This window comes from Cinclus cinclus, chromosome 10 (assembly GCF_963662255.1).
Source record: "Cinclus cinclus chromosome 10, bCinCin1.1, whole genome shotgun sequence".
NCBI classification, from domain to species: Eukaryota; Metazoa; Chordata; class Aves; order Passeriformes; family Cinclidae; genus Cinclus; species Cinclus cinclus.
The window spans coordinates 16,177,986-16,193,627 of NC_085055.1; the positions used below are offsets into that span (position 1 = coordinate 16,177,986).

Genomic DNA, 15,642 nt, shown 5'->3' on the forward strand with positions numbered 1-15,642 from the left:
AATACCACTGATCTTTTAGACATAGCTAAGGTCTATTTTTAACCTTTACAAACCAAGTAGTTTTTAGATACTTTCCCTGGCACAGATTTCCCTTCAATTTTATTCTACTAGCTCTTCTTTTGACCCAAACATCCACTCCTTAGGTAACATGCAGCTATACAAAATAATGAAATGCATTTTTTTTCTTTGAATTCCTACTAACTTATTTGACAGTAATCTCATTGGGGCTACCCAGCTGATACTGAAAATAAACAAACCGTTTAGATAGATTACAGGATTTATAGTGGAATTTGCAACCTCAGCCACTCATTTCAGATGATCTCATAGGTAAAAAGACTTCCAGTTATTCAACAACCAGAGCATGTGGAGTTAAACTATCCAACTGATCTAACTTAAAAATACTACTTTGGTCTTAGCAATATATATACATGACCAAATATGACATATACTGAATGTAATGCACATTAGTAAGGGAAAAAAAAATCTTTTTCCAGGATATTACCAGACTATCAAACAGTACAAGTTCAGACTACGAAAATTTTACATTTGCTAAGATGAGGTTTTGATGTACTTTTTCACATTCTTGTTCTTAATGAATTAGGAACTTTTACAGAAAGCAACTTACTTCAAGATATTTCATTTTTATAAATAAGAAATTCTTGCAGAAAAGAAGTGAAATATAATGAAATAAAAAATTTCTCCTGAGCAACAACACAATCGAATTTTCGTATTTCTTACCACTAACAAATGAAATATTTCTGCAAACTCTGCAGCTCTTGCTTACATGTTGTTGCTCTGTTTCTATAGTCAAAGGCTCTGCCTAACAAGAAAATTTTTCCACTGCCTTTATACCTTTGGACCAGGTTCTCCTGGAGGCCCAGCAGATGGGTACCCAGGATCTCCTTTGTCACCTGGAAAGCCACCATAGCCTGGTGGACCAGGGTCACCTGATGGTCCTGGAAAGCCTGGAGATCCTTTCTGGCCTTTTGGACCTGGAAAAATACCAATACTGATACCATTCTTAAAAGGATCATAATTGCATCTCACACCTCATGTTTTGTGAGCTATTGCATATATATAGAGATATTAATTCTTCATTAAAGTAATTTAAACTGTGATTTTATTTTTAAAAATAGGGTCTTACATGTAACGATATATAACTTAAAAGAATTAGATAGAGAGGGAGAACTGCATTCTGCAAGTCAAGCAAATGCTGGGATGAAGGTAAGTCTATGGATACTAAAGAATAAATCCCAGTCTAAGTATTGTGTGGTGTGCTGACAGTAACAGCTCAGACCTGTGCAAATGCTTCCATAAAGCTCTACGAATTTGTAATATGTCTTGAGAGAAAATAACCTGGAATTCCCATGTCCCCTTTGGCTCCGAGTGCACCTGGGAATCCTTGTCCTCCAGGAGCCCCTGGAAGACCCATAAATCCTTTGGCACCTGCAAGTTGAAGAAATAAGTGTCACCTTCACATGTTTGCTTTAGACACTGGCTGGATGTTAGAGCTGTCATGGATACAAAATCCTCTACCACACACCTTCTTTTGGTGTATTACTATTTCATAGACAATCAACATGGAGCGTTTTGCCCCAGACACAGATAAAATTATCATTATTGTTTTCAGAAAGCCAAGGAAATAACAGATACCTTATGTATCAACATTAGGGTTTGTGACCACAGCACTTGGGGCAGCCACTGCAATATATTTTAGCTGAATTTGATCAAGATCATGAATTTGTATTTAGGCCCTGGACTCTCCTTTTATTGCCTGAACTGCAGTTCAGTTTAGTTTCTGTGCATGGAACAATCACATTAGTCATGAGAAGCCCATGAGTAAGTAATAGTACATTAGAAAAAGCTCCCAAGTGTGACCTAAGCAATTTTCCTCCCACTCACTTACCTGGAGATTAATTTAACTTAATTAGCACTCTGTTTAATGATGACTAAAAGATCCAGATGCATCTAGAATGCTCTCTGAACAGTCTTTCTAAATTACAGTAAGCCGGTGCCTGACATTTTGATACCTGCTTTTCATTGGAAATCTGCTAACTTTTGAAATACAAGTCAAATATGTAGGTTTTGAAAAGGGAAATACAATTCATCTGAAATGAAAAAAAATCCTATTTTTTTTGGTGCAAAATTGTAATATTTTAGATTTAATTTTTAAATAATATTGCAAATTGAAATTTCTTTCTACTTTTTAGAAATATTAATTTTTATTCATTGGCTTCATCAGCTTTCAGACTTTACTGTTGTTCAGGATTTAATATCATTTTCTATTTGTCATCCCAAACAGTGGTCTATATTTGAAAGAAAACAAAGAATCATTTGGTGACAGCTGTGATGGCTTTCAAATAGCAGCTTTTGAAATTGCTCAGTTTCAGAATTCTCAGGAAAGTTTGAGAGTTAATAGAGAGAATGCAGTGCTGCTTCTTGAGTGGTGTGCATTGGAGCACCAGTATCTCCCTGTCCACATGGCACAGTAATTTTCAATATACATATTCCTGGCAATCACATACCTGGAATTACATTCCTAATGACATACCTGGTAGACCAGGCATTCCTTCAGACCCATCAACACCTGGGGGACCTTGCACACCAACATCTCCTTTGTCTCCCCTTACGCCCATTCGGCCTTGAACTCCTAAAATAAAGTTTCATTTTAAAAATTTTACAAAACAACATCTCAGAATGTAAGTTTTGTACAAAGGTTAAAATTTTATAACTCTCTGAGGTAATGAAACAGAAGTAGAGCATAGGAATTTTACTCTGAACACACATAAGCAAAACACAAGCTCAACTCTAACACCTTCTGTATTTTTAATGTGCAGATAATAGGAAGTTCCTGAAAGCTTCCATAGGAAAACATGGACACAAAAAGCCAGATAGCATTAGTTAAGCATGTACAGCCCATATATAGTATGTATATATATATATATATATATATATATATATAATATTGCAAACAAAGGAGTTCTTCTGGAAGTCAGTATTTCTGAGCAGATTTAATGTCTTTGCAATCCAGCATCTGGTTGGTAAGTGTAGCCATTTCTATACTCACAGGACACTAAATATGTAAAAACATGAATGTATATATGTATAGAATCCTCCTAGTACTACTGATACATTATTTAGTGTTAAAATAAGAGCTTTTTAAAGGAATTAGGACTTGTTGAAATCAAACTGAATATTCAGTGTAGTATCCAACTATCCCATAAATAAGAAGGCAGTTCTAGTGTTGAGCAATAATTATTTCAAAACCATGTGAACTACTCTCAGCAGTAGAGTCAGTTTATTCCATACTTTAGACTCCACTGGAACTGCAAAACAGATGACAACCCTGATTAGTTTTAGTGACAGAACAATGAATGTGTACCTTTTAAACCTCGTTCTCCTTTGTCCCCAGTATCAACCAAGGTCTCAGATGGTCCAGGAAAACCTTTATCACCTGGTTCACCTTTTTCTCCAAGAAAGCCTTTTCTTCCCTTTATTCCTGGGAAGCCAGGAGAACCTACAAGAAAATAGAGTAAAATTTTCTGAAAAAACCTGACTAGATGGTATAATAAAGGAAACCAGATAACGCCAGTCCTCAAGAGCATTTGTAATTTACCTATGTAAATACACATTCCAAATTAACCACTTAAACTAGCTTCTTAACTGTTCCAATCATCAATAAAACAAGTACAGATTATGGCAAGAGATGGAAATTATTTCTTATAGTGAATAAACATATAATTTTATGTTTGTTAAATAAATATAATGATATCCACACAGGATGGAAAAAACAATCCAGCAAAAAGGCTCTCTGCTCTTTATTCAGCAAATCACCAGCTACTTAAAAAAAATGAAAAAGAAAAGGTGGCAAGTCAAAACTGCTGAAAAATACGATTATGTCATTCAGTCTGCAGACTGCACATATACAGAAGAGAGATTTTCCAAGACTCAAAGGAATTCCAGTAAAACATCTGCATTCAGGACAGATAATAAACACAACAGTGGATCACAAGACTAACTTGAGCATTGAAATTCCTGTATTCTAAGTAATTCTGAAGGCAGATACAGTGGTTACTTGCCTCTGATTCCTGGGCTGCCTGGTCTTCCAACCATGCCAGGGAGTCCAGGAATTCCTAACAGTCCCATTGCACCTGGATCTCCCCTTGCACCTGTGGAATGGAATCAAAAGGAACATGTTAGTCAGTATTTGATCAGTTAAACAGAACAATACTTCAGAAAATTACACTTATGCCTGTCATTTCACTGTTTAATTGCTTATTTTATTTCTTCTCCATTTCTGTAACTGTCCAAGCCAGTTCTCCCATCTTTAATCACAGGATCATGACTTTTAACCTACAAATTACCTAAATTATTAGCTGCAACAGCTCCTACCAATGAATGAAATAGCTAACACTAAAGACAATGTATCTAAGATACCCACACAGGGATGAGATTGGTCATGAGATGTGTGGGAATGACATTAATTTCTGGCTCAGGAGTAAAGACCAGCTGGGAATAACAACTCCCTCAAATGCCATCAGAAGTCTATGTTTGCATAACTGAGTCAAGTGCTATATGTTTATCAAAAGCTTTACAGATTCTCTATATAAAGAGGCATGTTTCACCTCCTTTCCACAGTGCAATGACTTGATATTAAGGAAAAATCTTTCCAAGAAATAAGAAGCATTGCATGACTGAATTTTTTTTTTTTATTCCTCAAAACAAATCTGAACATATTTCTGAAAGACAAAAACCAAACAAATCAACTCTGTTGTTGGTCAATAAAATCAACCAAATCAACCACTTAGCTTACTTAAAGTTAGCTCTGGTTAGTGACAGAGCTTGATCTGACTCAACTCTTTCAGACTCTAGATCTGAAATTTTAAGAAAAATAAGATGGTATTACAAATTATTTGTCTGAAAAAGTATGCTGAGTAAGAACTAAACACTTTGCACTTCCATTGTGCTGGGAGAGTTGCTAATATTAACTATTTCACATCCTATTGCAAGAACATCACCGTATAAAAATCTACATCAAATGCTGTTCTCAGACTATTACAGAAAATTCCACACTGTGTCAAGAGAGCTTCAAGATATGCTCATCATTTAAAGAAGAATGATTTATTAGTTTTCCATAAAATTTCAAAGATAAATGAATACTGTTGAGGGAAAAATACTTCAGCATCTTCAGTCTGGAAAACCATTACCTTTTTGCATGCCCTTTTGCTAAACAACCTTCTGCAAAGACTCACCTAATTGCTACATCAAAACAAATACTTGGGGAATCTTTACCTGGCAAACCAGAGATTCCTGGTCTTCCAGACTGTCCCTTGGGACCAGGTAATCCCATATTTCCTTGAAGACCTATTAATCCAGGTTCCCCAGGCCTCCCGTAGATTCCCGGGATACTCAAACCAGGAGGACCTGGGTTTCCTTTTGGACCTTGTAAACCTCTTCCACCTAAGAAAAGTGAAGGATAGTGTAGTATGGTAGATCTGTCTGAAAAAAAACCCACCTTCATCTCTGTCTTTACATCATAAGCATGAAACTCTTGAACTCTGCCTGTTTGAGGCTAAACATGAGATCTGTAAGGCAACAGACACATGCAGAAATCTTACAAGGGCTATGGGTTGGGTTTTTTGAAAAGGGAAAAACAGTGAGAGTAGACAAATCTGTTCTTTTTCAAAAAAGAAGAAAAATCCAAACCTGAAAATCCCACCAATTTTGCATTAATTCTTCTATTTTTTTAAAGAAATCCTTTTAAGACCATATACAGAAGGAATGTGCTGCATACCTGATTATGGTTTTTTTTAAAGGAAAAAAATATGTAGTACAGGCAGGTACTTTTGGGACCCTAAATTGTTTGCCTACTTAGCTGAGCTCTTCCCTTCTTTTATTTCATTATCAATCCTATTGCATCACAGAATCAAAGTTTAGTCCCACAGGGGAGTTATGATGGAAATATCCTTTTTCCTGTGGAATTTGGGTCAGTTTGTGATTATTCTTTATACTGTCTGGTGGAATCTGAATCTTAATGCATCTTCATCAGTGTCTGTGCTTCCTCCCATCTACAGAAAGAGTGTCTTTTAAAAGGACTCATGCTTTATTGCATACTATTCTATAACCAATATCCAGAAACAATTTCAGCTCCCTCAGTCCACTGCAAGGCAGCAACAAAACCCACACTCACCCAGCCAAATGGCATTTTTGGGTCACAAAGTCCTACCTGGTGGACCTGTAGCTCCCTGGCCACCTAGCAAACCTGGCAGGCCAATAAGACATTCAGCAGGTTTCCCTGGAAAACCTGGGTCTCCAGGAGCTCCAGGTGAGCCACGATCTCCTAAAAGACATGACAGTGGATTCACAGCCAAATTAAGTTTTAGGCTTTGAGTGAACTTTGTTTGACTTGGTTTTGCTTAAAATAACTTGCTGTGCTCCCTGAGCTTCTCTGGCAACATTACCTCTTAGACCATGATCACCATCATGCCCAGGATGCCCTGGTAGGCCTGGAAGTCCTGGAAGTCCAGCTTCCCCTTTTGAGCCAGGACTGCCATAACCTCCTGGTGAACCCATTATTCCTGGCTCTCCAGGAATAACCATGCCTGGCTCACCCTGCAACACAGAGAGAAACGTAAACAATCCTCTGTGTTTTGCAAATGTGCCAAAATATTTTCTCCACTGTGGGAATAATGACCTCATTTTATTAGGGTAATTCTCCTTATTCCATTTGGATCTTTCACACTATTATTTCTCATGCTTTCAATTCAGCAGACCACTGGATGTTCCTTATTGGCCATCTGAGGAATTAATCTAGACAGCTTTTAAACTTTATCTTCTAATACCAAGAAGTTGCTACTGAGCAATGCAAGACCCTTCCCTCCATTTAGTCTTTAATGCATTGGGATACCTTCTATAGCTGTGAAAAGCTTTGGATATTTATCTGAAAGTGGCGGTGAAGTTTGTGCAAATATAACTTTTCCTTTATTTTTATATCATAGTCATATTTCTTTATAAAATATTTATTTAAATGATGGAGGTAATTTAAATTACCTCTGATATGCCTCAGAATACTCAGTCAGGTGTTGGGGTTTTGAAAAATCATTCTTCTGAATATTGTTTTCCATGAAGACTGGTTTTATCACGAGTGCCCCAAGTGTATTCCCTGATTGGAAAGTTTGAATTGGTAGTTTTTTTAGCTGACTGAACTGCTGGTTATTTTGAGTACCAACAAATCAATATGTTCATAAAGCAGGCCAGCAGACCTGAGCTTATACCAGTCACTAACAATATCCTTGGACCACAGAGGCCACTTCACATCCAGATGTTTTGTGGCATCAAATACAGGTTAAATAGTTTAAAAAAATACAACCTCAATCACCTTCCTTCATCACATCAAAAACACACAAAATAATCACATATAGGCACACACAGACAGAAAGAAATGCTGCATTTTCAAATAATTTAGGTGTTAATATTTTGTTCAAAGTGGAATACTAATTACAGATTAGTCAAGAATCAGTAGAATAGCTTCTGTTAATCAGCAAGACAGGCTGCAGTATTACCACCAACCTGCTTTCTTCATGCTTCAATTCAACAGAGCATTTGCTTAAATGAAATACATACTTACTTGTCAATGACCTCCATCAAATATATGCTTAATTGGATTTCTGAACAGGCACCTTTTCAGCAGCTGTGGCCTTAATTTTTTTGCTGTAAGCAATGCAATATCCTCCTTGTGGTCTGAAAGCTGAAGTAGGAAAACATCCCAAACACTTGGAATTCTAAAACCTTGTATTTGGATCTAAAATTTTGGCCTGAACCCCTTTTCATAGAAAGAATTTAATTTCATAGTTTGTGTATAACTAGACAAGAAATAAAGGAATTCCTACATTCCTTACAATTCTTTATTTATTTGCTCAGTATAAAAATTAATGAATGAGACCTATGGAAAAGACTGTTCTGTATTTCTGACCAAACCTTTTGTCCTGGTTGTCCTAGGTTTCCAGCTCGGCCAGGATCTCCAATCTTTCCTTCACAACCTGGTGGCCCTCTGACTCCTGCAAGTCCTTTATCTCCTGCAAAAGGAATTAAATGGCAGTGCAGATGCTTTATTTTACAAAAGGGTATTTGCATGTGTGCGGTCACGAGCCTCTGACACTAATGGATTTTATGTGAGCTGAAGGGAGCATTGGTGAGGCCACACCTTGAGTGCTGTGTCCAGTTCTGGCCCCTCAGTTTAGGAAGGTGCTGAGGGGCTTGGAACACAAGCCCTGTGAGGAAGGGCTGAGGGAGCTGGGGTTGTTCAGCCTGGAGAAAAGGAGACTCAGGGATGACCTTGTCACTCTCTACAGCTCCCTGAAAGGTGGTTTTAGTCAGGTGGGGCTGGTCTCTTTCTCCAGGCAGCCACTGACAGAACCAGAGGACACAGCCTTAAGCCGTGCCAAGAGAAATATAGGTCGGATGTCAGGAAAAGGTTTTTTACAGAAAGAATAATAAAGAACTGGAATGATCTGCCCGGGGAAGTGGTGGAGTCACCATTTCTGGAAATGTTTAAAAAAAGATTGGATGTGGCACTTGGTGCATGGTCTAGTTGAGGTGTTAGGGCATGGGTTGGACGTGATGATCTTGAAGGTCTCTTCCAACCTAGTGATTCTGATTCTGATCTTGATTTTGTAGTTGATGTGACACACATTCCTTACAAATTCACTCAAAATTGACTGTAACATTATTTGTTATGAACTAATTTGAAGCGAGTCACTATTCTTTTTTTTTTAAGTGAACCCATTCTGATGTCAGTTCCCTACTGTTCTCTTTAACAAGCAGCTTGGTAGAAATTTTAGCATCTGAGCTTTTTCTGTTAACACCTGTCCTTAGAAGATTTTGAGAATTTCCTAGTATTTGTGTTCAAAGGGAGTTATAACTTTGCCTAAGGAATGGCCAAATTTACAATATTGAAAATGCTTTCTATTACCTGCACAATAGAGCAGGTATTACATTGAAATAACCAAAATTGATTGAAAAGAAAGTAGACACTCATACAGCTGTGTCTCTGTAACACATATCCAGGCAAAAATAATCCATCTGAATTAAGTACAGCACTCAGATGAGATAGCTGTACCTGTTTGGGCAATATTCCAGAAAGCATCAATGTCTTTTAAAGTATTTCCCTACCATCAGCTTTGATACTTAATACTCTGAAATACCTTGAAATATTTCAAACTTGCAATTTCTAAGACTAAGGCAGTAAAATAAAAGACTGATAAAACACTTATCTGTCTCTTTATTGATTTGTATTTTTAACTTGCTAATTATTTTAAGGTGTATTTAAATTTTGCTTTGTTTTGTTTTTAAGAAGATCAAAAAGGGTATTTTACCTTTTGAACCTGGATTTCCAGGAAACCCAAGCCCTGGAAAGCCTGTGTCACCTGTTGGTCCTGGATGTCCTGGATCACCTGGCTCACCTCTTGCTCCAACCCTACCTGTACAAAGAAAATAAGTAAACTGTGAATTGTCTTACTGCAGAACATCAACTTGTAAGAAGATAATGTGTGTTATATTTTATCATTGTTAAGAAGGACACAACTGTATTAGAATTTAGACACTATTTCTCCACTGCAGGTTTTCACAGTTAAAATGCTAATTGCATTCACAGTACCAAAGCATGTGTGAGCCTGTGAGTTAAGTTTTTATGCAATCTGGCCAAATTCCAGACACCTGGAAAAAGCTACATGCAGACACGAATATTCCACTTCTTGAGAGGTTCCAAACACACTTTATAGGTGTGAAGCTTGAAACAGAAACTGTTCTGTGTTGTCCAGGACAGTTTTAAGGACTATTGTCCTACAAAACCCAAGCAAAGATGCCTTACAGTTAATCAAGCTCTGATTTTAACTGTTTTACTGATTTAGTGATGTACTCACCAGGCACTCCTGGGGGTCCAGGTAAACCATGTGGTCCCTGAGGTCCAGGCAATGCAGGTAATGGAGTTGCCCTACTGGTCTCTCCTTTCAGACCTTCAGCAAATACATTATAAAATATTTCAAGGGTATGCAGTTTGGCAATATGTAATCTCAAGCATTTAAAAATATGAATGATCAATCTACTTGGCTAAAAATGTAGTCTTCTACAGTTTCCATATTTCTGAAACTCAATGGGCTTTGAAAAGCCTTCTCATCTTGGCTTCGTTAAGCAAAATCATTTTATTGACACATGCAGTCTTCCTCTCAGCCCTCCTACAGTCTAGTGGAGACCCAGAAAAGGGAGCAGAAAGTCACCAGGAAAATGACGCAACCGCAAAATGCTTAAATCCGCAACTCCATGTCATAAAGACTCAATGGGCATTATCTTTAAGCAACCTTGACTATGTCTGCCATTCAGATGAGTTCTCCTATATTATGCTTGCCTGTAAAGACCTACACTGGTATGTTTCCAGCAGTCAAAAATTACTATGCCCTTTACATTTCACCCTGCTGACTCAGTTCACACTAATGATGATGACTGGATGCATATTTGAATACTTTTTGTGTTCACAGTGAGGACAGTCAAGCACTGAACGCATTGCCCAGAGATAATGTGCTGTCCTTGTCCTTGGAGATTTTCAAGGACCAGCTGGACAATGCCCTGAGTAACTTGGTCTGATCTCATAGCTGTCCCTGTGCTGAGATGAAATTCAGACCGTGCAGAGTCTCTTACAACCTCAATTATCTTATCACCCCAAGACTTTTGCTACTATATTTGGAGAGAACAAAGATGGGACAATGCAGTCCCATGGCAAGGAGAGGTTTCCCGTGTTTCATAAATTATGTCTTTGATTTCAATCTACCTCCGCAATTTTAATCAAGTACTCCTCAACATAGGTAAAACACAGTAAAATAGGGAAGTTACAAACCAGCTTCTCCAGGTAATCCAGGTGGTCCAGGTATTCCTTTAGAGCCTTTAAAACCTCTTACTCCTTGTGGTCCATAACCTGGCAGTCCAGGAAGCCCCATTTCTCCAGGAAGCCCAAGTCCACCAGGCAATCCAGGTAGTCCTCTATCTCCTTTTGATCCAGCCAATCCCTAATGATTACATGTACATACCAAACATTACTTGCTTTCCACACCAGCTTTCTTAACAAAATGCACATTTCTCTGACTATAATCTTGTATTATTTTAGTAACAGAGTAACTGGTAATTCAAGAAAGAAATTTTTCCTCTGATCTATTTGTGATAAAATGAATATAAATTTGAATATCAATGGTTACAAAGAGAGGGCTAGTAAGAGGGAGATACTACAAATCACACAATCGCCTGATTTTTTCCAATCACTGTGTTGTTGCACTGCACACATTTCTTCTGTTTTAAAACACATTTGGCAAAAAAACCAAACCCACCTCAGCTCTGACTCTCCTTGAATACTGTGGAGTCAGGTTTAGAGACAGTTATATCTGAGTCAGGTTAACAGTTTCTCAGCCAACATAACACAAAAATAATTTTTTTTTTGTTTCTGCTGAGCTCTGCCCTAACAATTCTAGTTTTATGGTCAGATCTCACTGAAGATTGACCCATAAAGACTGAACAGGAAGTATTTGAATTATTAAGCATTATAAGTAGTCAGGAAAATACTTTAAAAAATATTTTATCCATTGTAGAAATTAAACAAAATGCCCCCGTATCAATATCCAAATTAACACCTCACTAAACTGCTGAGGTTTTTCAGCAATGTGTACCTACACTGGCCTCATCTCTCTCTGGTATTGTATCAGAATATTTCCTCTCCTTTCATGCATATTGTTTGCTACAGTTGACAGTACCCTCAGTCAGGTAGGGGATATCAGGTGAAATATCTGCATAGATTAAACAGATTGTTGTACAAGATAAAATACTGACTTTTAGGTTTCCATGACGTCTGTATCAATTGCAAAAAGTGCATACCCACCTCTTCACCTTTAGAACCCTTGGATCCTTTAGAGCCAGGTCTTCCCATAAATCCACTTGAACCTCTTCTTCCTTTGTCTCCCCTGGCTCCTGGATCTCCTCGCTCACCTTTTGGCCCTTCTGGATGTACATATCCAGGTTCACCTTTTGATCCTTTACGTCCTTGTTCTCCTCTAAAACCTGGAGGTCCCTAGAATAGAGTTATCAAAAGAATTTCAGTGCTAGATGTATGCCATCTGTTTTCAAGCTTTCTTTTTTTTTAAAATCAAATACCTCAGAGGGGTTCCCCCTATTCTCATTTTTATTCTCTGTAATGACACACCTCAATGAACAGGGTTTTGGGGTTTTTTGTCTTTTCTTTTTCTCCTGCCTTTACTTCTTTTGACCTGACCACTATTTCATTTATGCTACTACAAGCAGGAATACTGTAGCACAATTTAATGAGTAAGATCATGGTGCAAAAAGAAGGACTTTAAGATCAAGTTAGGGATTTCTCCTCCACATGGGAATATTTCCCAGGGACACTCTAAGTGAGATAGCTGGCTCTGTTCATAGTTAACTTCCCCTTCCCTTCTCTTCCCCCCCAGGTTACAAAGGGGGTACACTGTCCCAGTGACAGCACACTGGGCTCTTGTGATCTTGGGCACATGTACTCTTTTGGGGCTCCTGGCAAAGCCTGTTAGCAGACTCATTCTGTATCTGTACAGCAACACCACAACAAATACTTATTTTTGCATGATTTTTTATTGGACAGTGCTGGCTGTACTTTCCCATAAATAATTACTATAGGCACCAGTTAGCACAACCAAATGATGGGTGGCAGCAGGTGGCAGACTTCACAACATAACAGATCCTCTTTATAACATTCCACAGGAGGGACTGTCCTTTGCACCCCTGAAGAGGGTATTTTGAGAAGCAGATTTCTCTTTACAGATGGGGCTTTAAGAACTCCTGAGTATGCTGGAAACAAGAGAAGTAAGAAGTCTGACAAAGATCACAGCACACAAAAATCTGTATATGCTTTACAGCCACTGCCGTGATTATTGAATTACATAAAGGAACAGAAGGTAACTATAGACTACCCATACCAGACAGAACAAGCAATCTCAGCACCATGAAATGCAGCACAGGTTAATCACACAGGTATTTGTTTACCTGCCTCATTGACTGGGCTAACTTTCTGCTCTGAGCAACCAGGCTCATGTAAAACTGTGTGAGCCATACAACATATTCTCTGCCTTGCTCCCATGCTGACACATTCATTACTACAGGAAAAAACCTGCTGAGATCTCCCAGTATGACACTGCATGTAACACAAGGTAGCCATGCAGTTTCTCTGAAATAATTATTGGGGAATCTCAATGTTAATCTGAAAAACCAGTCCTACTTGAGCCCCTGGAAACCCTGGTGTTCCTGGAGAACCTGGAGAACCTTTTGGACCTGCTGTTCCTTCTCTACCTGCAAAAGAAACAGCATATTTTGTAAAGAAAAATGAAAACAATTATGTGGATTTTGACAAGCTGCAATAACTGCACCCAGTATTCAAAGATTCTATTGTTACATTGACATCCATGGACTGAGCTGGCTTCAGGCTGTACCTAAAGCCTATCAGCATGCCGAGTTCCCATCTTCTAGGGCTTGTGCTCATATGAGCAGAGGGAGTTGCACCAGGCTCTCACACCCACCACCACCTCAGGGCTAGTTCAAGGCCTGCAGGCTGCAGACATGCCCACACATGATTCTCATGCTAAAAGCAAAATCATCTTCACTCCTACTACATGACAATTTACCAGGCATGCCATCCTGACCATGAGGCCCAGGAGACCCAGGAAGACCAGGCATTCCCGGAATGTAGCTACAATCAGTACACACACCAGCATCATCACCTAGAATGAAAATAAATCATTAGTTGCTTCACAGCAAGTCATTTTCAAGCTTAACTAATGTGCTATTTAGTTTGTTATAACTAACACTTTTTGCCCAGGAGTGGTAGAATCACGGCCTTAATTTTGTTGGAGGATCACTTCTAACACAGTACTAAATTACCTGTGGTCAGAAAGTCAATCAGAAGTGACTGCAATTAATTGAAAGGACAGAAACATTCGGTTTAAGTATCTTGATTTTTTCAAGTCAAGTTTCAGCAAACAATTTGGATATAGTCACCTTACTGATAAGCTAGATTCTCTCAAAAGAAGTAAGGGACATACGCTTCCAACTAACAGAGCTCTGTAACACTCAGGGTCATTCTAATGGCAAGCAAAGGGCAAAGAGATTCAGCAGCTCCTGTGGGTGGAAGTTACAGCTTCTTTCAGAGATGAACTGTCGGCAAGAACATAACAACAGAGAGACAAAGCCCTACCAATCTGTAGTAACTGTTTGTTCCAGTGAAGCTCTACACCCTGCCACAGTTCTGTACAGCTGATGTGCAGCCCTGGCACATCACCGCTCTTTTAGCTGAGGGGGGGAAGGCATCTCACTATCCCCAATGACTGTTCTTAAAACTCTGAACTCAGCAAATGATTTAAAAGGTAAATTAAATTTAAAGAATCTAATGAGGATCCATGATGATTACTGGATTGTACCATCTACTTCTGAGAGACAGTTATCTGAAACTGACCTCTCATGCCAGTATCTCCTGGAGGTCCTGGAGGTCCTGTACACCCTGGCTCTCCAGGAAGTCCTGGCAGGCCAGTTCCAAATGTTACTCTGCCTGTTAATGAAATGAACATGGCACCATTACATCACAGATTATTCAGACAATTCTCTATTTGCTAAGGGAGAAAAAAGTTGCAGGGATGAGCTACAAACAATATTCTGATCCTTATGGGTCCCTTCCAATTTGAGATATTCAACAATTCATTTAAAAGAGAGAGCTATCTGGAAAAATTCCAAACACCTGCAGCTAGAAGTACCTGGTTCTCCTGGAGGACCTGGTAATCCAACAGAACCAGGCCTGCCAATAATACCAGGCAGTCCTGGAGGGCCTACAATATACAAGCCAGTTTGTCCTCTCTCTCCTTTTGCTCCTTTTGGTCCAGGAAATCCTGGGGGACCTCTCAGACCAGGTCTTGACGCACCTAACCAAAGGAGGAAAAACACAAAAACAGAGTTAAAGAAGAAATGGCATTTCAAAGCTAAGTACTCAATAGGATAAGTGACAGACAAACACATCAAGTTCATCCCACATATCTTTTTTGTCTTGAAATATATTAATCAAAGACTCTGGGTGACAATTTTTTAGCACTTAGAGATATTTTTAAAGTCATCTGAAATTAGTATTTGACAAAGCTGATTCAGTGTAACAGACAGGAAGAACAATGTATTTTATTATTGCATATACCTGGTCTACCAGCAGCTCCAGGAGGACCCTGTGGCCCTGCAAAAGCAAGATATTAAAAATTTGAGTTAAACCATTCTGTACTTTACAGTCACTATTCAATAGCATTGAATACAAACTTTGATCGTTTGCATTTTAAGCTTAAAAGTTAAAATAAGAACTTGGTTTTGCCTGAGTGGGTATCTGCCACTCATGCAACTGTTGCATATTGGAAATGATTTTTAAGGGTAAATAGTGCTATAAATCAAAGTCACAGATACATTTCAAGTCAACAATCAGATGTGAGTTTAGGAAATATTCTTGTTAAGGCAGAGGAAGGTTGCTCAAAATGTAGTCTGCAATAAGCCCTTTGAGTGGAGTGTTCTTGCTACAGGATTGTAGTTTTGATG

General features: G+C 38.5%; 1 protein-coding gene across 1 annotated transcript in view; it reads right to left on the reverse strand.

Annotated features, from left to right (window-relative positions):
- The window catches only part of COL4A3 (collagen type IV alpha 3 chain), a 56,484-nt gene that overhangs the window by 11,888 nt on the left and 28,954 nt on the right, over positions 1-15,642 (reverse strand). Inside the window, exons 20-37 of the mRNA XM_062499067.1 lie at positions 15,257-15,292; positions 14,829-14,993; positions 14,534-14,626; positions 13,707-13,802; positions 13,304-13,374; positions 11,918-12,106; positions 10,889-11,057; positions 9,921-10,013; positions 9,375-9,479; positions 7,978-8,075; positions 6,462-6,612; positions 6,227-6,340; positions 5,293-5,460; positions 4,080-4,169; positions 3,383-3,517; positions 2,552-2,650; positions 1,357-1,446; positions 853-992 (exon numbers count right to left, since the gene is read on the reverse strand). Of these exons, the coding sequence (XP_062355051.1) occupies positions 853-992; positions 1,357-1,446; positions 2,552-2,650; positions 3,383-3,517; positions 4,080-4,169; positions 5,293-5,460; positions 6,227-6,340; positions 6,462-6,612; positions 7,978-8,075; positions 9,375-9,479; positions 9,921-10,013; positions 10,889-11,057; positions 11,918-12,106; positions 13,304-13,374; positions 13,707-13,802; positions 14,534-14,626; positions 14,829-14,993; positions 15,257-15,292 (2,102 nt within the window). The remainder of the gene's footprint in view (positions 1-852; positions 993-1,356; positions 1,447-2,551; positions 2,651-3,382; positions 3,518-4,079; positions 4,170-5,292; positions 5,461-6,226; positions 6,341-6,461; positions 6,613-7,977; positions 8,076-9,374; positions 9,480-9,920; positions 10,014-10,888; positions 11,058-11,917; positions 12,107-13,303; positions 13,375-13,706; positions 13,803-14,533; positions 14,627-14,828; positions 14,994-15,256; positions 15,293-15,642) is intronic.